Source organism: Pempheris klunzingeri, chromosome 17 (assembly GCF_042242105.1).
Source record: "Pempheris klunzingeri isolate RE-2024b chromosome 17, fPemKlu1.hap1, whole genome shotgun sequence".
Classification (NCBI taxonomy): Eukaryota; Metazoa; Chordata; class Actinopteri; order Acropomatiformes; family Pempheridae; genus Pempheris; species Pempheris klunzingeri.
The window spans coordinates 13,843,404-13,870,709 of record NC_092028.1 but is presented as its reverse complement, the minus strand read 5'-3'; the positions used below and the strand labels follow the sequence as shown (position 1 = coordinate 13,870,709).

Here is a 27,306-nt window from a genome sequence, read left to right as displayed (position 1 = left end):
CAGAAACTTTGACCTCTGAATAAGTCGGTTGATTATTGAAAGAAATACCTGAAAATGAGACTTTATGTTTGACTTGAGTGTATTTGTGCTTCATGTACATGATGTAAAACAACAAGATTTCAAAAGAATGAGGCTGAACTTGACAGTTTTATGTTTTTCTTATATATTTTTTACTGTTTGTCTTGTTTGTTTGTTGTGTCTGGCAGATGCCCACATCTTTCAAAAACCATACGCTCAGTTTGTTACTCAGGCTTTGTTATAGTATAGTCTCCAAATTACAGACTACATTATGAAAAATGTTTTTCAGGATGAGTAGTACAACTTGTGACAATTAATATGACCTTCAGTGTGTAAAATCAGTTTGTTCTTTTGAGCTATCATTACAAAAAAAAACAACTTTGAGATGAAATGAATTGTCGTCATAATTCAAGTCATCAGCAGACACAGTGGTACAGAGGATCATTTGTCCCCACAGTCATCAGACAGTACAACATCTCATGATCAACTCTCTTTCTCTTTCCACTAACTTCTATTATTATTTATCAATTGACTGTGATCTATCTATCTATCGATCCGTCCGAGCTTTATTTTGAAATCCTGACGCTGGCTTCCGGTATGGCCTGTCGGACACTTGACGCAGTGAGTCAATGCAGACGGTGTGACGTCAGCCGTGGTCGGTCAGCTGGCTCCTCCATCAGAGCAGCAGGGAGAGCCTCTCCCATAGGGAGACATCACCATCACCGCCCGAGCCTGGCCAGCAGCATCGGCGGCCCGCTGGAAGAGGCTTCACAACATGGAGGAAACGATGTTATAGTGGCGGATCAGGCGTCGGCAGCGATAGATTATTTATTTAGCTATTTATTTATTAATTTATTTCCCCCGCCAGTAATGGCTGGGGTCCACGGCTGCGGCTGCTGAGAGGCAGGTGCAATATCATCGACGAAGGCATTTGGTTCCCCGGCATGGACTCAGCGAGGGCCGATCCGCAGGCCGGCCCTCTCCACATCCGCTGCTCCCCGGATCAGGTGCTCTCAGCGGGAGGAGAGCAGTAGCTGGGCCGCGTCTGGAGGCGACACAACGGGCTGCTGGTGGAAGAGGAGGGGGCCCCGCTCCACATCTAAATATCAGAGCCAATATTTCCAGTACCGAGCTCAAGGTTATGCGCCGATACTCAGCACGGCAGCCGGTCTTCTTGCAGTGAGTCTGCGCTGCTGCAAAATGGAATAAGTTTTCTTTATTTGAGGAGAGACTGTGATTGAATGTCCCCCTTTTTCTGCGCCGAGCGGATCCAAACCTTGTGACAGTCTCGCCTTGCAGGCCTGAAAAACTGTGAGCGCAGCCTCCTCATCTGGAAAACAGAAGCTGCCAAGATGATGGAGCTGCAGATAGACGAGGTGGTCTACCAGGACGACTACGGCTCCGGCTCCGTCATGTCGGAGCGGGTGTCGGGCTTGGCCAACAGCATCTACCGGGAGTTCGAGCGGCTGATCCGCAGCTACGACGAGGAGGTGGTGAAGGAGCTGATGCCGCTGGTGGTGAACGTCCTGGAAAACCTGGACGCGGTGCTGACGGAGAACCAGGAGCACGAGGTGGAGCTGGAGCTGCTGAAGGAGGACAACGAGCAGCTCATCACCCAGTACGAGAGGGAGAAAGCGCTGCGCAAGCAGGCGGAGGAGGTGAGTTCACCCCCCGGGCTCTGGTGGGGCCTCTCCACCCGCACCATCACACCCAGCTTCAAGCTGCTTCCCTCATAGTCACGGAGGTTTCATCAGACATGTGACTCATGTTTAGGCCTGTGACATGAGGTTGGTGAGCTTATTTTTAGTCTCAGTGCTCTGCAGACACAGCTGACACACACCCCAACACTATCAAGCTGTTAAAGAAATAACAGCATAGAAGAGAGACACAGTATAAATGATAGAGGTGCTCATGAAGTAGATACTCCATTAAAGATGTTTTGTTTTTACTCAGCATGCGTCAGGAAAATGTAGGCCTGGTAAAGTTATCACTGCAAAATGGATGTGCTTTATTAAACAAAACATCTCAGTGAGCAGTAGAGCTTTTTTCTGCTTTCCAGAGATACTGAAGTGATGCCATACCAGATAAGCCAAGAATATACAGTCACTGTGTCACAGAAGTGATTATCTTGTACAAGTACACACACGTAAACTGCACTCAATGGTTAAGTAGTAGTTTGTGTTCAGTCACAAGAACACATTTTAATGTACAGATGACACATTTTTATTCTACTTTGAATAAGACCTGCTACTACTACTACTACTACTACTACTACTACCATTAGGTCTGGTAATACTACTGTGATATTATCTTCTTTAGAACTACAACCACTACCACTAGCAGTACTTCCACCTCTCTAAATACTGATGACATAACTAACAACAGTGACAAATGTACAATACAGTTTCTCTCTTTACAATAAGTAACAGAGAAAAGCTTCACTTTCACTTCTCGTCTATTATACCCCAGCTGCCACACATCAAGGCTGAAGGGTTATATGCAAATGCATGTGCACACAATATGCAAACACGGTGACATGACGGCCCACATATGGCGATAAAGGGACATTCAGCGGAGCTTTAACAGGCGAAGGGTGTAAGCACGACTCTCAGTGGGCGTTTACACTTAAACACAGCAAGAACAGGGACACAACAACAGAGGTGGACATCAATATGGAGCTATTACATTACCGACCAAACTCCACCTCCAGCAAATCTTTTTTTTTTTTTTTTTTCCCACCCCACTGTCTTTCTCTGACGGATGTCACAGCAGCCGTGGGATCCAGCAGGCATCATAAAGCAACTTTAATCCTCCTCCCATCCAAAGAGGCCTCAGCATATCACTGGCAGCCCTGCTAGTATCAGCTTAGCTCAGCTTTTAGGCTGTTTCATCATCTGCTTCTCCCCTCTGTGTTTCCTCCCTGTGTCAGTTATTTAGTTTGTTTTCACTACAAGCTGTTAATTGAGACAGGACTTGCCGGTTCATATTAAAATGTCAGTGTTAGGACATTTAAGCCTCTTTTAATGCCATGACAGTAAAAAGATCGTAAAAATGTGGTTGCATTGTAAGTATAACAATAGGTATTGTAGACAGATCCAGGCACATGTTTTAAAAATGAAAAGTATTTTTATGATATTCTTAACAAAAATCTAGTGACTGTACATCCCTTTACATCCATCTTAGAGTTGGATTTACAGTTCACTCTTCTGTCTCTCAGTTAAGGAAAAATATGAGCAGGACATGCATAGCCGATCTAGTTCAGCACACCAAACCTCTCGATGATAAATCGTGCTGTAAAAGTAGACATTATCTGTCCATGAAATCTTAAAATGACACTTTTAGTCATTTGATCTTGTTTTTTTTGGCTACTGATACAGTTCAGCTCTCCAGAAGAAATCCACATGTATGTCCACTATTTCTTCTTGTGTCATTTTTACCAGCCATGTAATATTCATTAGAGCTATAATCTTTATTTTCTGTATCCAGGGAAGGTTTTGGCAGACAAATAGCGACCGCTGGTACTGTTTTTTTTTTCCTGCTGGCTGCCAACAAGTATGAGTAAACACATAGTTATATTCTTTCACTTTCTTTGTCTGGATCCTTACAGCAAAAGCTGGGTTTCACATTGGTCCCACACCTATTAAACGTTAAGCTTTGGCCTTATTTCTATTTTAAGCATTTATATAAGTAGCAGTTTAACCATTTCAGATGTTATTCTGATGCGGCCTTCTTTTGTGGTCGAGCGTATTTGATTTTCAGGTTATGTTCGTTACTCAAATTAGGTGACAAATTTGAATGGAACAAATCAACACTTTTGTCTGGCTATCAGAGGGGTGCAATGGGGGATGGGACGAGGGGTGGAGAATCATAGGAAATCAATAGTGCACACTGAGGGAGCCTGACACTGTAACCTGATTTGTGCACACGAGGAACAGAGACAGAACAACAGGAGCAGGGAGGAAGAAACAGGCTGACGTTTAGAAAGCTGCAGTAAGAGCTAGTAAACGCACAGGCCAGATCAGATAGAGGGTAATAAGGAGAAAAGGCGGCGCGAGAGAGAGGGAGAGAGAATATCAGAGCAGGAGGAAAACAATAACACGCCCTCTCACAAGAAACAGCGGCTCAGATTACAGCGTTATTAGGCTCAAGCTAATGGTAAACAAAGCCACAACTCCCTGTCCGCTCATGTAGCCCTCACCAAGACGTCCAGGGTTACAGTTATTAAAGTGAAATTAACAAACTCAGCCATTTTGTGGCATCTCTGTCGTTTCCTGTCTCGTTCCGAGGGTGTCCACTCTGTAGTGATGACAGTAACACACTGATCATCTCTGCCTCTGCGTTATCTGACCACACTCTTATCACCGTCCCTCTCTGTGGCCTGCAGATCCAACATGGTCACAAATAAACATTTCGTAAAACCGCTAAATACAAACATATGACCTGACAACTATGCCTCAAGGTTTTATACTAATTACAAACAAGCACAGACTTTGTGTTATACTGCATGCCAGTATTTTCATGCTGCAGTCAGTTCAGGTGGTGCACAGTGTGAACAGTTGGAAGCGTGACGATATCACACTCACTTAGATGCAGCTTGTCAGGGAATGGCAAATGAATTAAATGAAATAATGGATTATCCACATTGGACGGAACAACGCAGTATCCCAAATTATAAATCCGTAGACTGTGACGTTCTACTGGTGTAACTACTGTTTGCACGAGCCGAACACCCTTTTGAAAATGCACCGCTATGTTTTATTTATTTAACACTGTACCTCTTAAACGCTGCATTTTCATACCAAACTCTGGAGATTGGAGAGGTTTAGGTGTCAAATGCAAAGGTAAAAGTGGTGGATAGAGGATCGCGTTTGAAGGGCATCACTGCATAGGATAGGACGAAGGATATTGTTTTGCAAAGTAGAGCTACTGCGCGTCATAACGGTGGTCACTAGTTTTGGGCCATTTCATTTTTAATGAAGAAAAAAGAGGAGCAGAAAACACATCTGCTTTTATCTATTCAGAGAAGAGTATGAAGGCTGTTTATTCAACTTGTTAAGATGCAAATTCACCTCTTATTGAGTCACATTTTTAATCATTAAGTTGCTTCGCGAAAGAAACTCGTCTCGTTGAATGAGCTATGATGAAGTGGAACGTGTCTGTGATATTCCAGCAACCACTTGAGACAGCCAGTAGCTGCGAGACTAATTTGTTCAAATTCTCTGCATATGACAAACAAGCAGAGACTGTTGTTCCCCACAGTGTCAGATATCAGCAGCGGTTGTTGTATCATACTGTAGGTCATCAGGTTGAGGCAGCTGCTTCTTTTTGTGTGTGTGTGTGTGGTGCATGTTGTATCTGCTGCATATTCCTGCTTCTGTGGTCTCCCTGCTGCAGTCAGAGGATTACAGTATTAAGACTTTGTGGACTTGCTGCACTGAAAAAGAACGTCATTGTGAACAGCTTTTGCAAAAAAAAAAAAAAAACAACAAACAATGCAATGTGAAAGGGAAGTAGGCAGCTCTGTGTTTGCTGGTTCTTCAGTCACTGAGTTTATGTGCACACTGAGGTATTTTATAGAGCTGTAGGAGACGAAGGCTTCAAAAGAAATAACATGTTTCTCACCCAAACACTGGTGTTGACCTACACACACACTGTGACTCATGCTTGGCAAACTGAGAGTCACCGAATTGTCCTGATTTCATGCAAGACAACGCTGTGACCACAAGCACAGAAATCTTTGTGTGCAATGTTTCTTTCCACTTTAATTCCACAATTCCAGTCCATACACAGTAGTTCCAACAGTGTGTCTGCAGCTGTGTAAAAGCCTGATTTCTGCTCATGTGTCTTCCTTCAGAAATTCATTGAATTTGAGGATGCGTTGGAAGCCGAGAAGAAGGAGCTGCAGGTACAGGTGGAGTTTCTGGAGCTGCAGGGGAAACAGCTGGAGCTCAAGACAAAGAACTATTCTGACCAAAGTGAGTGGACAGACATCTGTACTACAAACGTATGATTCTGTATGTGCAGCACGTCTGGCTGCTCTCCATGAATGTCCCAGACAGAGCTGCTGTCAAGATCGCCATACTCAGGTCTAGCTTTATTCTAACACCATGTCTAGATTTTTAAGTTAAGACCAGGAGAGATAAACAAACAACATCCATTAAAAGTAGTTTTCGGGCACAGGGGGCGTTTATATTATTACCTGATCTTTGTGCTTCATGGTTGTTTTTCTTCTGTCATTCATTTGTCTGCTAGTTTTTGCCTTCTTGCCTTGTTTTGTTGTAGTTAAACTTGCTTTGGGCCTAGTCCCATTAACTGGAATTTGCGTTTTTAAACATTATTTGATGAATTTCGATTAATAGCTCAGCAGATACACAAATAAAACAAAGCTTAAGAATACATTTCCATTGCAGTTCTAATGGGAGGATGGAAAGGGAAGTAGACACTCTGTATTTTTAGATTATGATGATTTTGCACTGAAATCCTGGTTTGCTTTCGCTCATTTGTCAGTGGCTTATGAAATCTCACACATTGGTTGTTTAGTTTTCTTTTCTTTGCTATCTACCCTTCAGGTTTTTTCTTGATGTTTTTCTGCCTGGATTTACAGTGGAGTTTAGACCCAAATAGCTAAAATACTGGCAAGCAAGATGTTTTGCTGTTGAACTGTTCTCTCTGTTCAGGGTTTGCTGGTTGTTCCTTGATCGAGGCTTAAAACTAAAGGAGACCATGCTTTTGAGGTTGTGGCTCCTAAACTTTGGGACTGTTCCCCTTTGGACTTGAGATCTATGGACACTATATATCTTGTGTTATGGTGTCATTGTATCTTATATCTGTATGTATATTTACCTTGTGAAGCACTTGATGACATCTCTGCTATATAAACAGAGTTACTTACTCACTCTCTCTGTGTCTCAGTCACTAGGTTGGAGGAGCGAGAATCAGACATGAAGAAGGAGTACAACGCTCTGCACCAGCGCCACACTGAGGTACGAGCAAACTTTCAGCCCAAAAACTTTTCAAATGAAGTCCTTAGACCTTTCATTCCTAGCATAATTTCTCCAAAATCCACCACGCACACCCACACACGCATATTAACTAATGGTTATTTGAATACTGTTGATATCTTCATCCTCCAACCTTGTTAAGTTAAAATATTACAGTAACGGGTCGTACCAACGCTTTGCATGTCCTGCTTCTTTAGGCCATTTTCTACAAATCCGATGCTTTAAACCAATGTCAACCTTTCCTCCCAAACCGTACTGTCTTACATTTTGAATAATTTATTTTACGTTCCAGGCAGCCTTTCCGTTCAGCCAAGAAAGCACTTGTAAATGCAGGCATGTTTGTTACTGTTATGGATTACTGAGCAGAAGCAAATCTCAAGCATATAAATGGGGAAACAGTGGCTGCCTGGAAAGTAGAGAAAGACCATTTGAACGTTGAAAACAAGCATAAAAATATGGCGTCAGAATTAAAATAAGTCTTATGTGATATGTAGTGAATAAACAGCAATATGAAAAAAACTTAGACCACCTAGTGTGGCTCTATAATCTCACAATCTGTCCTCTCGGTTTGCATTTTACGTCTGAGTTATCCAGTTTGAGTTTAGTGGAATATAGATCTTGTAATTAAATCACTGTGATCCGTGCTTTTTCGACATTAAACATTCCTCTGCCTCTTTTCTCACATCTTTTTGTTTTTTTTTTCTTGCCATCGTGGATCACAGATGATCCAGACGTATGTCGAGCACATAGAGCGGTCCAAAATGCAGCAGGCAGGGAGCAACAGCCAAACAGAAGGCCCCGGCTGTGGACGAACGTGAGTAGTTTGTTTGGTGTGTGTGTGTGTGTGTGTGTGTGTGTTGGTGTGTGTGTGTTGGTGTGTGAAGGTTGCTCATATATCTTCATATATTAATCCGAATTGTAACTTTCACCCATCGTCTTGTTGCTGATGTTTCATGTTTTGTCCTGAGTGTATTAGGCTTTGATGTGTCAACGCGCTCATTGTGTTGATGCTGGCATTTGTTTGTCAGGAGCCGTGATGAACAGCTGGTACTTCCCAATGACAAAGAGGAGAGGAAACGTACAAAGAAAACCTGGCAGGATTATGAACCTTATGGGACATAATTAGAAAGAAGAAAGTTGGGAGTCTATTTTCCAGCTTCTAGTGCTCAGCAATTGGCCAACCCATGAGTCCTGAATATATACGAACATGAAACAAGACAAGGATGGGACATCTGGTGCAGCTTCTGCAGCTGAATCGTAGATTAGTCGCTTCTTGCAACATTTTCACTATACAAACAGTATCCTAATCCTACAAATCCTCCTCAACTGTCAGAAACAGAGCACTGAATTGTGTTCTCTTTATTTGTCAGGATGGTTGCATTATAAACAGTGATGAGGCTTTTCTCCTCAACAAACTGCAGACTATCTGAAGCAGTTTTATAACGAACAAGGGCAATCTTAAGAAGTGCAGAACTGTAAAAATACTTTACAACTGTAGTCAGCTGGCAAAGGTAAAAACAAAAAAAAGTGTGTGTGTTTTCATGTGTCATGGCATGTTCCTGTCTCCTGTCTTCCTCTAATCGGTGTCTGTCTGTCTGTCTGTCTGTCTGTCTGTCTGTCTTGCTGGCTTGCTCTCTGTGCTGCTGTTTGCACAGTCATCGCCACACATGGAGGAAAAGGTAAATCCATCATGGTCCCACAGCTGTCCTCACGCGCCTTCCCTCAGCTCCGCCGTCTGAACCGGCCTGCTTTGACTTAAAATGTGACTTAAGAATTGCTGATGTCCCTCCTCCTATTTTTTTGCTGTGCCTAAACACCCCTTAAAAAAAAAAAACTATTCCTTTATGCATTTGATATTATTCAGTTCTTGATGCTTGTGACAACAGTTCATTCTCATGAATGTATCGATAATGTTGCACTCTTATAACAACGAATGAAATAAGGAATGAAGAAATGGAAAAGAAAGGAATGAAATCCATTTTTTTCCCGTTTTCTCCATCTACCTCTTTCTCCCTCATGAGTTGCCAGTCAGTCCGTCTATGTGTTTGTCTGCCTGCTCTGCTTGTCTGTCCATCTCTCTAACAAAATTGAAGCACTCATATGAATCTGCATTGATATTAAGCAGCAAGAAAAAGTAGAAATTTGTGTGGAAGAAAAGGTTTTATTTTACAATTGCACAAACAGGAGCGAATAGAGCTGTGCATGTCTGATGTTTTAGGAGGATAGGATAGGAATATCTTCAAACTTTTCCAGTTTTGGTTTTCTATATAACATATCTCTGATATGTTGAGTTTTCCACTGGACTGCATGCCCCACATTGTAGGGCTTATAAGTCAAGCAGTTTGCCTTTTCCCTGAAATCTCTATCCCTGCCGTGCTCTGTATTACTCACGTGTAATATATTGGGATGTTGGTATGATCGCAGGCATTTGCTGTTTCTGTGTTGACTTCTTCATGTTTGTGTGTTTCTTCTGGGTGCTCAGGTTTTCTCCACACAGTCCAAAAATATACAATTTAGCTTCACTTATTCACATTTGTCGATGAGAGGATTGATACCACTCTCATACGAGAATGGTAAAAATCTTGTCGACAAGAAAGTGAATAAGCCAGTTTTTCCAAAATGTTGAACTTCAACATTTTGTGCCTTGCATCTACTGCATGCCAGGATAGGCTCCAACCGTGGAGAAGAAAAAGTGATTAGATATTATGAATGAATAAGAAATGGTTTCACATTAGTCTCCACCCCTCTCTGTGTCTCCTGTCCCAGCAGCAAAGCGGAGCGCCCGCCGTCATTGAGCTTGTACCCCAGCGGCGAGGGCATGGTACGTGGGGGTCTCGGGGGGGCTAGGATGATGCCCGGGAAAGACATCTGGCAGGTCAGCGAGCTCAGCCAGTCCACCGTCTGCTCTGCCTATCAGGTGGGAGAGACAGCTGACCTGTCCTCCTCCATGACCACACCCGCAGCCTGGGGGGTGGAAGGGGGAGGGGCCAGCCTTACTGCGGCCCGTCCCGCTAGCCACATCCACACGGACCACCTCCCCTCCCACGCCTGCTTGTGTCACTTTTGAGGAAACTATCTTGTTCACATCACCCGGAAATCGACCCTTTAAAGTCAGATTTGATAGGTATATGTGTTGACTCAAGCAAGCAGGGGTCCATATTTTATTCCATGGAGTTTTCTTTATAACTGTGATTATTTTACTGTGCGATCATGGAGCCTCTACCATGCGTCCTCATGTTTTAGTTTAGTCTTGCACATTAATGTTAAGTCCATGTCTCCAAATGTCCTTTGATTTTTTTGTTTAAACTATGCAACTCCACATATTTGAAGGCATTTAGTGCTTTATCTGTGAGAGAAACAGACAAGGTAAGAAAAAAGGCTTGTATTCATTACATTAATGGAGCCACTGAACATTAAACACTTTTTGACATTCACACCTTTTAACGCTGGGAGTCCATGATCAAAACCTAAACTTTTCCTAAATTAAATTATAATCTAATTTCAATCCAAGCCCAGAAAAACTAAAGGGAATTGTACCACAAAACGTGGAGCTGCTTACCAGACAGTGAAGTCATAAGTGACTCAGCAGTAAACTCTTATCACCATTCACACCAGTTGCTAGTTATTAGTGCAGGTGTCACAAGTAAGGAGCTGCTTCCACTAAAAGATACTCATCCAATGCCGTTTGTGTCTCGCTCCCATGTCATCGTCTCATTCCGCCGCTGCACTCCAAGGAGGACGGATCAGAGTCAGACTCAGTGGCGGCCACACCCAGCAGCACAGGGAGCAAGTCCAACACACCCACCTCCTCCGTCCCCTCCGCCACCGTCACCCCCATCAACGAGGGCTTCCTCGCGCACTCCGATTTTGACACAATGCGAGCTGGGAACCGCAGGAAAAGTTCCAAGCGGCTCAGCAGGAATATGGAGGTGCAAGTTTCACAGGAAACCAGGAATGTCAGCATCGGTAAGGGGATGCCACCTGATACTTCAGGTTTAAACCTGCAGTGTCTCTGAACCTCTTTTCCCTGCAAACAGCAACAAAATCAAAATTTCTTCTAAAGTTGCAGCTGATGTTTAATTTTGTTGTGTCTCCATCATGTTTTTCCAGGTATGGGAAGCAGCGATGAGTGGTCCGAGTTTCAGGAGATCATTGATTCTACTCCTGAGCTGGACATGTGTGTGGACCCCCGTGTGTACGGAGGTGGAAACAGGTACAGATAGGCTGCGGCTGCATTAGCACATGTAGACAGTGTTACTTTCATCAGCATTCACTTGTAAATGAGTCAAAGAGGTTCAAAGGACCACACCGGCGTGTTTGCACATTTACAGCTGCTTTCTGTTCACTTTACTGTGGTGCAGAATGACACCTTGCAAAGACCTGCTTGCATGAATTCCTTAATTCAACATAGTTTGTAGTGGGTTTGCTCCAACAGTTTTTCATCATTGTCTGTTTGCAATTAGAAAAGGCCTCTGACGTGATTGATGGTGAGCAAGATTTTTTTGCCTCTCTTACTGCTATTGTCTGATGAAATCTCCTGTGTGTTTCAGCCCCTCGCAGGGCATAGTCAACGAGGCCTTCGGCATCAACACCGACTCTCTTTACCACGAGATCAAAGACGCCAAGTCGGACATCATTGGAGATGTAGATGCAGGCGCAGAGCTGCTAGGTATGGACAGGACTTTTGCTGCAGACATAGGTTCATTAATTGAAATACTCATTTTAGGGCCCTAAAGCTTGGCAGTGAAGTTTAAACCAATTGTGCCACAAAATCACGTTGCTGGCTACAGCTCAGTGACAATCTTCTCTTTTGCTCAGTAAGTATTTCCCTTCTAAAGAAATGCCCAAAACAAGCTGCCTCCTTCGCTTCCTCCTGAGATGATTATTGAATCCTGACCTGGTGAAAGTGAAGCCTGAGACCTCAACCTCTGTGCTGACATACCAATGTGTGATATCACTCAGTAGTATCGGATCAAGTGTTGATCCAAAGGGAAGGGCGGATGCATGTGCGCTTCACACAAACCCAGCTTTTATTTTTGCTTTGCGTTAATGCAGGGCAGGAGTCAGGCTGTGTGAATGTGCCACCGCTCTGACTGTGACGTTCTACCTTGCATGGCTGAGGCTGGAATACACTCCATGCCGGCAGCAAATCCCTGCGTCACATCCTGAAAAACCATACGATCCTTCACCAGCTGCACCCACAACCCCACCTGCCCATTCATGCAGTGTTACTTTTGATTATTTTTTCGTCTTCCTAGTTTATTTTTGCTCTCCTTTTACGGGGCAGACACACGTTTGATGCAGCCCTTTTCTAAGATTGCCAGTTCAAACAGATAATAAAAAAAAAAAAAAGTTGAATTCATTATATTTATCAGATTTCATTGCACTTTATTTCATGTTTACGCTTATTATTTATCGTAGCTGTCAGTGTCTGTTTTGGGACAATACACTTTGAGGGATTCAGGTGGATTTTATTCATCTTAATTTCTGTTATTGGAATGGGTTTGTTTTGGGTTTTGATTTATTGTCCCTGATTTTTAATACAGTACTGTGCAAAAGTTTTAGGCAGGTGTGAGGAAATGCTGTAAAGTAAAAATGCTTTCAAAAATATAAAATCTAAATTCTATCTTCTATATTTTTGAAACCATTCTTACTTTACAGCATTTCCTCACACCTGCCTAAGACCTTTGCGCAGTAACGTATATCAGAAACAGAAAGGGAGATTTGACCCGTCTTCTTGTCCATCTGTTAACCTCTCACCCGTTTCCTTTTTTTTCCCTTTTATGTGCTTCTGCTGGTGACACCCATAGGCGAGTTCTCAGGTGTGTATCTGAGCATGCATTGGTTTTTCTTTCACTCTCGACTCCTCTCTATTCTCCAAACTCCACAGCTAAGAGTAGATATTAATCAGTGTATACAAACCAAAATATAATATAATAATATATCATTATTATTTTATTGCTTGGAAATCTGGACGTTTTGATGATATGATAAATGCCCAACATCCATACACATGCAGTGAAACAGTTTTTTTCTTATTTCTTTAATTACTGGTTTAAATCTTTACTGATTAACACAAGCTACATCAGTCTGCACCCCTTACATTTTCAGCCAATTTCAGTATAACACACACTTCTCTCCCAGATTGACAGTGTATCACAGTGGTTTAGTGTGACGTTCCCAGCCTCGTGTTCAAATATGAATTGCCCCATTTTACAAAAGCAATATGCTCTTAAATAGGCTGCTTCAGTGGGACTTTAAATAAATATTATGATGTTTGAATAAATCATCTGTTGGGTCGCAGAAGTATTCTCTATCCTTGATGCAGTTTTAGTGTGAGGGCCAAATAGCAGCTTTTGTGTTCTGGATCTTTTTCCCTGCTGCTCCTCTTCAAATCCAGATTATGCTTATCAGCATCCTCTCTCTTCCCTCTTTCTCATCTCTGATCTCTGGCCTTTCCTCTCTCTCTCTCTCATTCTCTCTCTCTTTTCCCTCTGTCCTCTTCTTCTTCTGCCTCCAGTCCGTGATGATTTCTTCGGTAAGGCACACCCTGCCTACGCTCATGGTCACATTTGCTTGTTACGTCATTCCCTGGCCTCTTAGCTTTCACATCCTTCTCGCTCCTTTTTTGTGTCTGTTTTTTTGTGTGGCTTTATATTTATATTTTGTGGACCTTTACAGCTCACGAACCTAATCTATTATTCAATAAAGTGCTCCGTATTTTTTAGAACATTCAGATGAAAAATACCCTCCTGTTTGGAAAGACAACAGAGAATAATCTAATGGCAAAGACGAAGTGCAGAAAAAAATTCAGTCCAACAGGGATGATGAAGCTTTTTTTCATTCCCATAAAATGGTCAAGATTAAATCTTCTGACTGTCCCACTCATCAACTCCAAAGTCTAAAATGAGTTAAGAGGAAATTGGCAGTCGTTTGCTGTTAAAATTGCCAGTCTGAGCTGCCTTAAATACTGAATACACAAGTTGAGCCCAGAAAGACTTCTGCCTCTGCAGTCAGATCACATATCATAGCACAGACTTTGCAGAGTTTTCTAATCCAGGATTTTTTTCTCTGTAGACAACAAAACATCCCCAGTCCTTTGTAACTGACTCCTGGCATAGAAGAACCTCTTGACTTTTTTTTGTTCTGTTTTGTTTTGTTTTGCTTTTGACATGCTCTCATGTCCAAAACTGTCTGTGCTGAAATTTCTGCTTAAAGTTTAAAGTTTGTGTGCTTTGCTTATGTTGCACCGTGCTTGCTGCTTGCACGTAAGACTTTCAGTTAATGTCTGGCAATAATTACGCTGATTATGATTTGATAACAAATTTAGCAGGTCGAGCATGCCTTTAACACTGTTGTGGTTAAGGGATTAACTCAGGGTTCTGAATTTATATGCACTTATGGATCTAAATAAAGCTTTGAACAAATGACATGAAAAGGTTTTATGTGCAAATATGTTCTCACTAATTGCCAACCTACTAAAAGGTAAAATGTTCTACAATGATGCTGTGGACGGGGCATATTATTGTTATTAAAAGGAGTATTTGTTTTAAATATCTTAAGTCTTTACTCCTTTTTTTCACAATATTTAACAATGACACGTCTTCATAACACGAGCGATTACATCAATAATCGGTTCATCAAGTTATTAAATATTTGACTTTCGTGGAGGTTTTACCATCATTTACTCTACGGCAGGATTGACCTTGGCTGGTCTACCAGCACAACTCTGTGAAAAGCATTTTGCTTATTGATTAATGGACTTATTGATTAATGGATATGGTGACTTGTGTGTGTTGAGTAACAGAGATGTGAATGTGACTGTTTCAGGGATGGGCAAGGAGGTGGAAAACCTGCTGACAGAAAACAAACAGCTCCTAGAGACCAAGTAAGAGACACAGACCAGATTAATGTGCGTCTGTGTTGATATTAATCTTCATCATTTCTCCTAGAGGCAAAAAAACATTTAGTTTTTGCTCTAAAAATGAGTGTGACATATCTGTGGTTGGGCCGTGATGTTTGATTCTTGATTCAAGAGGTTTGCGGGACATCTTTCTTTTTGTCTGGTTTTTGTCGCAAAGTGTGTGTATGTGTGTGTGTGTGTAGACATGAAATCCCAGCTTATAGTTTCTTGGAGCTGCTTTTGATGTCTTACTTTCTGTTGTTCGCGCTCTTTGCTTGACAGAAATGCTCTCAACATTGTGAAAAATGACCTTATTGCCAAAGTGGACGAGCTGTCGGGGGAGCAGGAGGTGCTGAGGGAGGAGCTGGAGGCTGTGAGGCAGTCCAAGAACAAGGTGGACGCCAGAGTCAAAGAGCTGGAAGAAGAACTTAAGAGGTTAAAACAAGAAGTTTTTTTGTTTTTTTTTAATAGCATGATGAGTTTAGGAAGAAAACAATATGCTCCTTTGGATAGGTTATGTAATGAGATGCCTTTGGACAACAATCACAGGCCAAATGCAAGTTAAACAAGCAGCACAGCAGTTAAAGACAATAAGGACAAAACTTTGATCACTTCACACAATGGCTCTAGCTGCTGATCTGTAATCCAAACCCTAGTGACCCAACCAAATGAATACATCCTGGCAACAGGATAGCAAGTAACATGACCGTCTTGAAAAACTGCCACGGGGGACGTGTCCAAGTACAAGAACGAAAGGACAAAATGTCTGAATAGAAATCTCCGTTTGTACTGGGTTGGAGACACAATCTTGGCCTCCTTGAAAGTCCTGTAATTTCCTGTACTCATCATTCAGTAATGTCAGCTGAGTCAGTTGCAGGAGGACGTCTGTTTCCTGCCGAGTGTACTCCCCAACAGTGAAACACACTGACATAAGGTTATATTTTCTTCATTTTTGCTCTTCATTTTTTTTTTTTGCAAATGTGTTTCTTGAAATCTGAGGAAACGATTTCATAGTAAAATCATATTTCAATGTGGCAGCCATTTTTGTGTTTACAGAGGAATTTGTTTAAGTTGGAGGAGGAAAACTTTGACTACCATAAAGTGCTAAATTGGAGTGCAGTTCCAGAGGGCCTCCCAGCGTTTTTTAAAAGACCCAATAAATCAAAAGTTACATTAGATACTCAGCAAGACAGTTTGAAGTCAGAGAAGAAATGGATGGTAGTACATTTTGAATGGATGAAAAGGTGACAGGATCAAACTAGTGAGACACAAGGTGTTATGCCTGTTTTCTTGATATGTTTTATATGGTTTGGCTTTTTTTTTATCTGAATGTTTCAGAGAGGCCATGCAACTAGTAGAAATATTCAGTTAAACACAGTGATATTGTAACAATTTTATCTTTTTAAGGTTGTCATTTTTCTTTGTAGTTCTTATACACCAGAGAGTCTTAGTGGCTCCTGCACACTGTCCATCGCTTGAACTCACTTTTAAAAAGACTGGGACTGAGAGTCACTGAAAGTCACAAGCAGAAATAAAGATTGTGTAATGCTGTTTTTACGTTTGGCTGCAGGTTAAGAGCAGAGGCTCTCGGTGCGTCTCGGGACTCCAAGGATGAAGGTGGTGATGATGTGAGTAAAACTGTCTCTTTCCTCATCTGCATCCCTCGTCCTGCATATTGAATGAGTGCCTTTTCAGATATCTGCTTTCTTTATCACTGGTATAATGAGAATCTCAGACTATATTTCTCTGTCTGTAAATTCATGTTGTCAGACCTTGTTTAATCAAAACATGGCTCTCCCCTAGTTTTCATCACCCATGCAGGACGGCGACATGACGATGACGCAGAGGCGGAGGTTCACCCGGGTGGAGATGGCCCGCGTGTTGATGGAGAGGAATCAGTACAAAGAGAGGCTGATGGAGCTGCAGGAGGCCGTACGGTGGACAGAAATGATCAGGTAGACGAAAAGAAAGACGTACTGAAAATGTACTGAACCTCAAAAGGTTGTTGTTTTTTGACTCGCACCTCCCTCTCCCCTCAGGGCGTCCCGGGAGAGTCCTCAAATTCAAGAGAAAAAGAAGTCCACCATCTGGCAGTTGTGAGATTCTATGTTTACTAAAATTTTGAACTACGGCACAATAAAAAAAAAAAAATAAAAAAAAAAACATATAAAAACATATAAAACAAATGATTTGGTGAAACAAAACCGTCTGAAGTAAAACCTTCTCCTCATCGTTCTCTCTCCCTCCACCAGCTTTGCACGTCTCTTCAGCTCATCGTCCAGCCCTCCACCTGTCAAGCGGCCGTACTACAGCGTCAACATCCACTACAAGTCGCCCTCGCCGGCCGGTTTCTCGCAGCGGCGCAGCCACACCATGTGTCAGATCTCCACCTCCAACCGCACGCTGGAGTTCTTCCCTGAAGAGTGAGCAGCCACTAGCTAGATACCTCCACTGAGCACTAAACTTCCATCTTTACCTGCTTCCCACACTGGTGTGAACGCCTGGTTGCTTGCTCGCTTGTGGCAGCTTCGGATAGTAGAAACCTTCCAGCGGGTTCACAAGTATTCAACATTTGGGATTGGTTGTCAGTGCCCTCATATCCCATTCAGATAAATCTCTTCATGCAAAATTAAAGGAAATATTCTGAATATTATTTTATCGGAATCCTGATTTATAATAGTAAAGGCTACTGCACAAGAGATGATTTGGAAATATTAAGGTCCTTTTTAGTGGCAGATCTTAGAAGTTGCTCATTGAACTGAACAACATTTCTAATACCTTCCTGTTTTGATGCAATGAAAAAAGAATAAACATTTTGTCCATCTTTTACATTTTAGATCCTGCAGACACAAACGCTGAAGATATTTTTCATTTTAGAGTGCTCAAACACTTCGCTTGGCTTGAGCTAGACTAAAGCTCAGTTTAACTTGTGCTGATAACCACTGCTGTTGCATCTTTTCATCTCTTCTCTCTATCTCTTGCTGCTGGCTGGCCAGGCTGCTAACGCTTCGCTTTCTCTCTCTCTCTCTTCTTCCCTCCCTCCCGTTGCTTCCAGACTGGCCAGTAACGGTGTTGCATCTCTCCTCAGTGACTCAGCACTGATGGCACGCCGAGAGCAGCGGCGTGAACAGTACCGGCAGGTCCGTGAGCACATGCGCCGCGATGACGGCATCATGCAGGCCTGTGGCTGGAGCGTGCCGTCTCGCTTTAAGCAGGTACACAAACGCACACGACCGAAAAACCTTTGCTTCAATTTCAAACATTTAGAAACTTGAATTTCTCTTGCTGACTTTTTCTCAGATTTTCACAGCGTCAAGTACGACCAAATTTCAAACTTCATTTCCCAGCTCAAAATCCTATAGACTCTAGTTGGAGCACATAAAAGTTTCCAGTTAACTCTCACATGTGAAAGCGAGGGGGATAAAACATCATCCTATAAAATAACAGGCCATCGTTCTCTGTGAGCTACTTTTTCAGCGACTCATGATATTTGTGATCTTTCCTTTTCTTCTGATCTTTATGTTGTGAGGCGAGTCAGGATATTTGCCCAAGATCCACTTTTAAATTATATTGATTATTGATTTAACTGAAACTGATCATTAATACACATTTGGTGCTTTAGCGAGTATGTACGATTTCAGGACAAAATAAACTACAGTTCCCATGTTCGTGTTGACATCATGCAACAAAGAGGCTCCATGTTTTGATTTCTTTTCTATACTTTTTGGATAAAAATAGAGCCCTAAAGCACAGAGGAGAAAGATGTTATCAGGATTTGGATCGACACACTTGTTTGTAAGATCAGTTAATTGTTGGTTTTATTGACAATAAGAAAAATACGTGTCATCCTTTAAATTAAACCTGTGTGGATGGTAGAAAGCTCTTAGTCTTTTCTGCTTTGGTTTCAAAGTGTACTTTAAATTGGCTGGCAGACCCTGTGCAGCTTGAAGGCCAGAGGGCAGAGTGTGTTGGTAGGCAGGTGGCTCTAACTTTGGTCTCTCACAGACTGGTGGTCAGACGGACAGCGCTCAGGACAGCCCGCTGAAGAGACAACAGGCAAGTGAGACCGACAGAGTGCCAGCATGCGCCTTAATGACTTCCCCTCCCTTTAACCTTCCCTCTAAAGCCCCGACCCCAAGACAGCAGCGGGCAAAAAAAAAGTCAAAACCCTGAATACTCATCCAGATAATCAAGAAAGCATTTTCAGTACTTTTCAAACTAAAGCTCTGTTAACTTCATGTGAACATTTTTAATAAAATTAGCTTCTTAAAAAAAAATAAAACACCATAGAAATGCATGAAAATTATGGGAAAATTATCATTGTGAGGCATGATATGACAAACAAAACACACAGTACACACATAAACACCTTACGTACCTCTCTGTGGAGTTGATTCCACCAGATTTTCTCTCCCACTGCCAGTGTTGTTGCAACCTTTTAGCCATTAACCTCTGTCTGTCTCAACCTGCCCTACTGAACACATTGGCGCCATCATCACTTGCATTTACTCCTATCTTGGTCTTAGAGTTCTTCCTTAAAGGGAAAATCCACTCTAAAAATAAACCTACTATGGCATAAATACCATAGATTGTGTTTGTGGAAAAATGTTTCTTATGTCTGGTGACAACATGGCATGGCATCGAGATATTACCACTATAACTACAATGGAGTTTAACAGCAGATCTGAAATAAAGATCACATTTCGGTGACACAATCAAGAGCCCATGATCCATGTTCCAGTTGCATCCTGGGAAAAAATACATATTAACGCCAACAGAAAGTGACCGCAACATCATATACTGGTGATATTAGTGGAGTTTTCCTTTAATGCCTGCCGTGCATGTACTGTACATACATACAGTACATGCACTTATACTGAAAGTTCTTGTTTTTCATTAGTGGCCAGTAACATTGGGGATGTTTTGATGGAACCAGACAGTAATTCCCCACTTTGCTCGTCTCCTGACCTCTCATCACCTCTGCTTTTAGACCACTAACGAGAAAGAGGACAACCGCATGAAGAATGTGCCCGTTCCAGTGTACTGCCGTCCTCTGGTAGAGAAGGACCCCAACAGGAAGGTGAGGAGTTCAGGGCGACAGCTTGTCACCATGTGAACCACTGCACTTAAAGTCACCATCTACTCAAACATGTGTTTTACTTGTTGTCAGTTTGATCTCCAGTATCCAGAATGATGTATGTGCAGAGGTAGAAACTAGTCTGGCACAGACACTAGAGCTCCACTGTAGCTCTCACTTGTCTTATTGTAGCTCACAATGACATCACCTGACGTCTCCTCTCTTAATAATTACACAAGTTGAAATGAAATAAGCTTTATTCATCCCACACTGGAGAAATTCACTTGTTACAGCAGCTCAATGGTCAAGAATAGAGCGATAAACAAAGAGATAGAATATGAAGAGAAAATTAAAATAATGATTAAAAACTATATATAATTTGGATTCCATTCACTTAAGCAGATATGACCCTGATGAATAATTAATTGCACACATAATTGTACACCACACAAGGTGTTTTTGAAAGGGAGTCATGTAAGTCACTCTACAATCTCAGACCATTTTCGTTTTTTTGAAATGACGCATCGTTGTGTAGTTGTGGTGTGCAGCCGGGGTGGATCTGACAGGATGGAGGGCCAGCTGCCAGGAGTCAGTACCAGCCAAAGCACCGTCAGGCAGCAGCGACCCCCTGCATGCTGACGAGGATGGTGGCGAGAAGAAGAGCACCCACAGCTCCCCAGAGAAGAGGAAGGTAAGCTGACCGTAAAAAAAAAAACATTATAGGACATTCAGCAGTCACATTATTACCAGACCGCACTTCAAAACATGCATTCATGACGGCTAATGCTGCACTCGCCCCCCGTCGCCTCGTCTCTCCCTCCTCTGCTCGCCCAGTCGAAGGAGCTCCAGGAAACGGACACCATGAGCAGTCGAGTGTGGATCCTCACCAGCACCCACTCTGCCAGCAAGGTCGTCATCATCGATGCCAACCAGCCGGGCTCACTGGTCGACCAGTTCAACGTCTGCAACGCCCACGTGCTCTGCATCTCCAGTGTGCCAGGTGAGACGGAAGGTTCTGGTTAAACCTCTTTGTCCCACATTTTACATATCTGGTATGTTGAAGTTTTGAATTTTTAATTGTATTATTAATGTCTGTAAAAGAAAAATCAAATGTACTCGTCGGTGTGTGTTTGTGTTCAGCTGCCAGTGAGAGCGACTACCCAGCAGGAGAGATCGTGTTGGATCCAGGTGACGGTGGAGCCGGGGGAGGCGAGGACACTGGCAGCGTGGAGGGCATGTTGGCTGGTATCACTCTTGTCGGCTGCGCCACCAACTGCAGCGTCGCCCGTAGCAACTGCTCCTCGCGCACTGACACACCAATAATGGACAAAGGACAAGGTGGGCACGCCCCTAAACCCTGTATCTCCTCATTGTCATAGATGAAAGGTGTCTAGGTGACCAGTTTGTATGTTTAATTCAACGGTGTTGTGCTTTAGCCCCCACTGCTCCCCCCATGAATGGGAAGATTCACCCTGCCCAGTCGGCTGAGGAGGCCACAGAGGCCACAGAGGTTCCAGAGTCGACGGCCAGCCACACGGAGCTGGGACCTCCCGGACCATTTACCGAGCACGTCTTCACCGATCCCCAGCCTCGACCAGCAGACGCCTCCGACAGGTACAAGCTCGAAGTCCGTCCTCATAAAGAAAATCACCAGGAATGTAAACAAATACATCCACGTAACCTTTAGTATACTAGGAAACAATTACAGGACTATGTGTGTGTTGTCTTGTCAACACAGGAACACAGGTCAGTCCAAAGAGGAAACTTCTCAGCCCTCAGAGTCAGAGGACGGAGGTGAAGACGCCAAGAATTACACCAGCGTGGCCCCCACCATGTGGCTCGGGGCCCAGAACGGCTGGTAAGAGCTCAGAACAGGTCTTTCTTTACCCTGGTCACAAATAAGCCACATATAAGCTTCATCGTCACCTCTGAACTCTTACAAGAAAAGATCAGTCACTCTCTGATTCCCCGAAAGAGTGACCGTGTAGATCCACATAAACATAAATATCATGGCATGCTTCTTTTGAGCTCTAAATGCAGTTTGGGTTTTTGCTCTGGAGTAATTTGCCTCTGTTCTCCTTCAAGGCTCTACGTCCACTCAGCAGTCGGGAACTGGAAGAAGTGTCTCCACTCCATCAAACTCAAAGACTCTGTGCTCAGTCTGGTGTAAGAAGCGGTGACGGTTAAAACTCAGACTAAACCGTGGTCTTTTTTTTTTAATGAATTTCTGTCACTCCAACAGTGTCTGTCTCCTCCCTAATTGCAGACACGTGAAAGGTCGCGTGCTGGTTGCCCTCGCTGACGGGACCCTCGCCATATTCCATAGATCAGAGGGTATGTGGGATTTTAAATATTTTTGTTTTAACAAAGCTCTCATACAGCAAGCTTCTAGTTGGTTCTGGGAACTAAGACAAGCAGCTCAAGGCTTTCACAGGAACACAGTAACATGTGTCCAGTGGTTGTAGTTTTTAAAAGCTTGTTTCCAGTTTAATTGATCAGGTCGAAACTGTGAATTCATGCGCTCACTTCTTCTGTTCTGTGTTGACATGCAGGAACTGTTATTTCTTAGTTTTCACTTTGCATTCTGCGTGCGGTATTGTCAACAGATGGCCAGTGGGATTTGTCCAACTACCACCTAATGGACCTCGGTCGGCCTCATCACTCCATCCGCTGCATGGCTGTGGTCCATGACAAGGTTTGGTGCGGCTACAAGAACAAGATCCACGTCATCCAGCCCAAGAGCATGCAGATCGAGGTGAGTTACGAATCCACTGTCACGTCACCCTGCTGAAAAATAACACAGGGAGCTTTTGTTTTCATTTCCTCTGACTTCTTTTAAGCGTAATAACTGTAAGAGCGATTTGACGTACTCCCCCCCACCCGATTCTTTTACTGCTCCGTAGAAGTCTTTCGACGCTCACCCTCGCAGGGAGAGTCAGGTGCGGCAGCTAGCGTGGATCGGCGACGGGGTTTGGGTGTCGATCCGGCTAGACTCGACCCTACGACTCTACCACGCGCACACACACCAGCACCTCCAGGATGTGGACATCGAGCCATACGTCAGCAAGATGTTGGGTGAGTGTGTCGGCCTGTTACACAGAGAGCGTCCTCGCACTTGTGAAGGATGCTGGTGTTTGTAGTTAAATTCTCCCTGACATGCAGCCTGTTCACTCTTCGGTTGTTTTCCACTGACTGGTTGTAATTCACAGGCACTGGCAAGCTGGGCTTCTCCTTTGTGCGAATCACAGCACTCCTGATTGGTGGGAATCGTCTCTGGGTAGGAACTGGAAACGGTGTGATCATCTCCATCCCACTGACAGAGAGTGAGTCTGAGTTTCATGTATGCAGCTTACAACAAGTGACGTGTGGACAAAAGAGTGTCGAGAGCTCTGAGCTTCAAATAAAAATCCAAACAAGTTTTTTGGGCAGTGATCAGTGACCAGTCTACTTTTCACCAAAGCTTATCTCAAAACTGATTTTAGTTACATTTAATAGAAAATTAGATCGAGGTTTAGGAAGTTTTTGATGTGGATCTCAATCCAGCAGCACCACCATGTGGTCACTTTACTTTTTGGCCCTTAAACCATGAGACGCAGAGGGACAGTTTTGGATGCCTTATTTGTAAAGTTTTGACAAACAGCAGCTTCGTGATCAAATTTGATCAAATCTGAAATCTCATCAGGCAGTCTGAACTAACCAATCAGGAGTCTTCTTCTTTAGTTTACTCCCTCTTCTCCTCATGAACTCCCCGACTTTCTCTCCCCTTTCAGTTCCCCCCCCCCTTCCCTTGGTGGTTTCACCTCTTTCACAGACATCTTGGTCATAACTGTTACTGTCCTCTTTCTCCTCTGCTCCCCACCCACCCTCCTCCTCCTGTAGCGGTGGTCCTTCACCGGGGACAGCTCCTTGGTGTGAGGGGTAAGTGGGAGAGCTCCCTCCCTCCTGCTGTTATCAACCTTTTCTCACCCATCTCTCGCCCCCTTCACATCCCCTGAAACTAGACCAAAGCTTCCCGTTTCTTCATGCTCAGTTAAGATGTGAACACTGAATGGAGACACATATGAGGCTCTCAATTAGTCCTCTTTTATCTGTGAACATTCAGCTGAAGGTCACCAAAAGTATTCTGCGTGCGATGATTTTACTTTTTACTGTCGGTCAGGACAGTGCTTTTACTCATTGGTTGCTTTGCATGTTATTTATGACTGTGATTTACGGCATCAATGACTAAAAGGTATGTTTGTGTGTAGATCTGTTGCATGCGAGGGACGTCTTTTACCTGTCTCAACTTTTTTTTTGGGAATATTATGAGTATTTCTTATTTTCAGATGATTTGTGGGCACATGTGGATTTTGTGGGTGTTTTTTTTGGCCTGTGTCATACGACCACATTTGATTTTGCTAGTAAACATTCGCAGCTGGTTACTTACTCCTACGTTCCTCGTCCCTCAGCCAATAAGGTGTCTCCTACATCGTCCGGTGGGGTGATCCACGTGTACGGTGACGACGGCTCAGAGAAGAGCACCGGCAGCTTCATCCCCTACTGCTCCATGGCACAGGCCCAGCTCTGTTTCCACGGACACCGGGATGCCGTCAAGTTCTTCGTCTCCGTACCCGGTACGCCTGAAGCAGATCATCATGACCTGCATTTGCTCAGAATTCAGTGTGCTCCTTTATTTACTTCCTTGTGGTTCATTTACACACTGGAATTAGCCACCACCACTTTAAAGCTGGTAATATGCGTCTAACAAGACCATAAACTCAATTAGACGTTCTTGATGTTCACCTGCATACTGTTACACATCATTAACTCACACATACACTAGTTTTTAACCCTTTTTTTGTTTATTTCTTGTGTGTGTGCGACAGGCAATGTTCTGGCCACCTTAAACGGCAGTGTGCTGGACAGTCCGACAGAGGGGCAGGGATCAACAGCGCCCCAAGAGACGGAGGCCCAGAGCGTTCATAACGTGTTGGTGCTGAGTGGAGGAGAGGGCTACATCGACTTCCGTATAGGTGAGCAGTCACGCCTGCACATAAACCCGACGCTGCACTCACGTATTTAGTGAAGCTGTGTGAGGCAGCAAACAGCTGAGCTATGAGAAGATGATGTTTGCTGCATATTGATATTTTACCTAATGTCCCTTTAAGGTGTCTTGTACAGGACACAGGATATAAATGAAATAATAAATGCAAAAGAAAAGCAAAAACGAATGGGAAATGAAAATAATAATGTAGGTTCCTGCCTTTATTTGTTTTTGTTACTAATTATTACATCATCATGAGCGTTTACTGCCCTCAGGCGAACTGCAACACTACTTTTAGTTCTCAACAGTCATCTCCAGCAGTACACTGACTTCCTGTAAAATTTCAAAAGAAAATAATCAACCGTGTCAGTAGTGTTATACATTATTTCCAGGACTAGTGTAGCTGCTAATGTTAGTGAGTTTATTACTTTACATTCATACACAAGTCTGCACAGTTTTCTATTCTTTATTAAGAGTAATTTAAGGTTACTCCTTTTTCAGTGTTTGAAAAGTGATTTGAAACATTTCTATGAATATTTACAGAGCTTTGATTGTTTCCTACTATGCCTGTATGTTGAAATGTTGGTTTAGAAAATCCAGAATAAAGAATAAATAGGCTTTATCACAATAATGTTTAGCTTAATTACAGCTCTTACATACTGTGGCTGTGCATTTTCCTCAGGAGATGGAGAGGACGATGAGACAGAGGAAGGAGACAGTGGTGGAGCTTCGCAGATGAAACCTGCTTTGTGCAAAGCCGAGCGGAGCCACATCATCGTCTGGCAGGTGTCTTACATACCCGAGTGACACCTGGGTCCGCTTTAACACCTCACCCTCTTATCTGCATAAAGAAATCTCCTCCTCCCCCCTAAAAGCTTCCAGCCACCCACACCTTGTAATTATCCCCGGTCATGTAAAAGTTCCCCCTTTGCTCTAAAACGACCCTCCAAGCCGTGTATCGTCCCTTGTAACTATTATATCCCCTCCTGCCCCGTCACCTTGTAACTTTAATGCCTTGTAAGTACCTCCTCTGATCTAGTAATCTGCCTGCCATCCTGTTTCTGTCCCACCCAGGGCATTGTAACTATCTTCATGAGCCTTGTAACCCAGCCTCATAACTACCTCCCTCCTCTACATCGATCTTATATTCACCCTGTAAGCACACTGTATCTCCTCCTATATTTACCTCAATTGTCCTGCATCTGCCCCAGAGTTACTCCTCCTCTTCCTCCACTTAGTTTGTCATCTGTGCAACCTCCACCTCCACCTTCAACTTAACACAAAGCCCAGAGCCCCAACATGCATCAGTTGTATCAGAAAAAAAAAAACAACCCTGCAGGTACAGCAATGTGAACGACAACACTGGTTTGCATTCCCACCAGAAATCTGTCTGATTTTTTTAACAGCCGCTCAGAAATCCATAACCCTTCATACCGATATGGACCCTGTTCAAATGGAGTTAATGGATGCAGATGTCAGGTGTTTTATGAATCGAAGGTCTTTGACTGTGTTTGTGAGTGAATCCAAATCTGAAGCGACAGCATACAGAAGTCTTGTTATGGCTTTAAGATTGTAGTGGACGGTAAGCGAATTTGGGTTTGTCATAAATTTGAGGGTAAATGAAGGTTAGGCGACACGGGCCAAACAGAAAGTCAAAGTTATAACAAGTGCAGCAGAGACGATTTTTGGCTGTTACCTAAGATACTTTGCATCCAGTCTTACAGTCACGTCGATTAAGTTGCTCATTTCCTACCATGATGTAAAAAAAAAATCCTCATAAAAAGGAGGTGATGGTTTAAAAAGACCCCACATGACAGGAAATATCTGGTGCAGCTGCCTGATGTAAAAGGTCAAAAGAGTCGAGATGAAGTCATGTAAACAAGGTTATTAAACCAGCCGAAGGGGTTGAGCGTAATGTGTCGAGGCTTCAGTCCCACATTTATCTGACTGGCTGTTGATCAGACGGTTCGGTGTGAAGCAGGCGAACAGTCATGTGTTGTCATTATGTGTATAGGGATTATTGTAAATCTCCAGACACACTGAAGCCCATCCTCTTTGTTCAGTACGGAAATTCATGCATCGATCTCTATCTGTGTGGATTAAATATTAAACATATTTGTGTGCTGACCGTTGATGTGTGGATGTCTCACTTAAAGAAACATAATAACTGGCTAAAGGTTTAAAAAAAAAAAAAAGATTTCCTGATTAAATGTATTGTTTCTGACAGTTCCACTACAATTAATACAGCACCATGGTATCAAAACTGGCAACTGGAGAAATCTTT

General features: G+C 43.1%; 1 protein-coding gene across 3 annotated transcripts; it reads left to right on the top strand.

The window, feature by feature from the left end:
* The first annotated feature begins 1,358 nt into the window (after positions 1 to 1,358).
* On the top strand, positions 1,359 to 27,134 carry mapk8ip3 (mitogen-activated protein kinase 8 interacting protein 3). Of its 3 annotated transcripts, XM_070847314.1 has the most exons (33): positions 1,359 to 1,676; positions 5,873 to 5,993; positions 6,931 to 7,001; positions 7,742 to 7,833; positions 8,675 to 8,698; positions 9,789 to 9,894; positions 10,754 to 10,985; positions 11,130 to 11,232; positions 11,570 to 11,688; positions 12,830 to 12,841; positions 14,850 to 14,907; positions 15,205 to 15,357; positions 16,493 to 16,550; positions 16,726 to 16,877; positions 16,962 to 17,018; positions 17,175 to 17,345; positions 17,978 to 18,137; positions 18,928 to 18,978; positions 19,913 to 20,002; positions 20,535 to 20,690; positions 20,834 to 20,999; positions 21,140 to 21,337; positions 21,436 to 21,613; positions 21,738 to 21,857; positions 22,085 to 22,165; positions 22,266 to 22,333; positions 22,606 to 22,754; positions 22,903 to 23,074; positions 23,209 to 23,322; positions 23,879 to 23,917; positions 24,448 to 24,612; positions 24,865 to 25,011; positions 25,705 to 27,134. In XM_070847314.1, the coding sequence occupies exons 1-33, from the start codon at positions 1,371 to 1,373 to the stop codon at positions 25,827 to 25,829; spliced, it is 4,014 nt and encodes a 1,337-aa protein (XP_070703415.1). In that variant the 5' UTR covers positions 1,359 to 1,370; the 3' UTR covers positions 25,830 to 27,134. The 3 variants fall into 3 exon arrangements, with proteins under 3 accessions (XP_070703415.1, XP_070703416.1, XP_070703417.1); XM_070847315.1 differs by lacking the exon at positions 8,675 to 8,698 and having other exon boundaries at positions 9,789 to 9,840; XM_070847316.1 differs by lacking the exons at positions 8,675 to 8,698; positions 23,879 to 23,917 and having other exon boundaries at positions 9,789 to 9,840.
* The last annotated feature ends 172 nt before the right edge of the window (positions 27,135 to 27,306 follow it).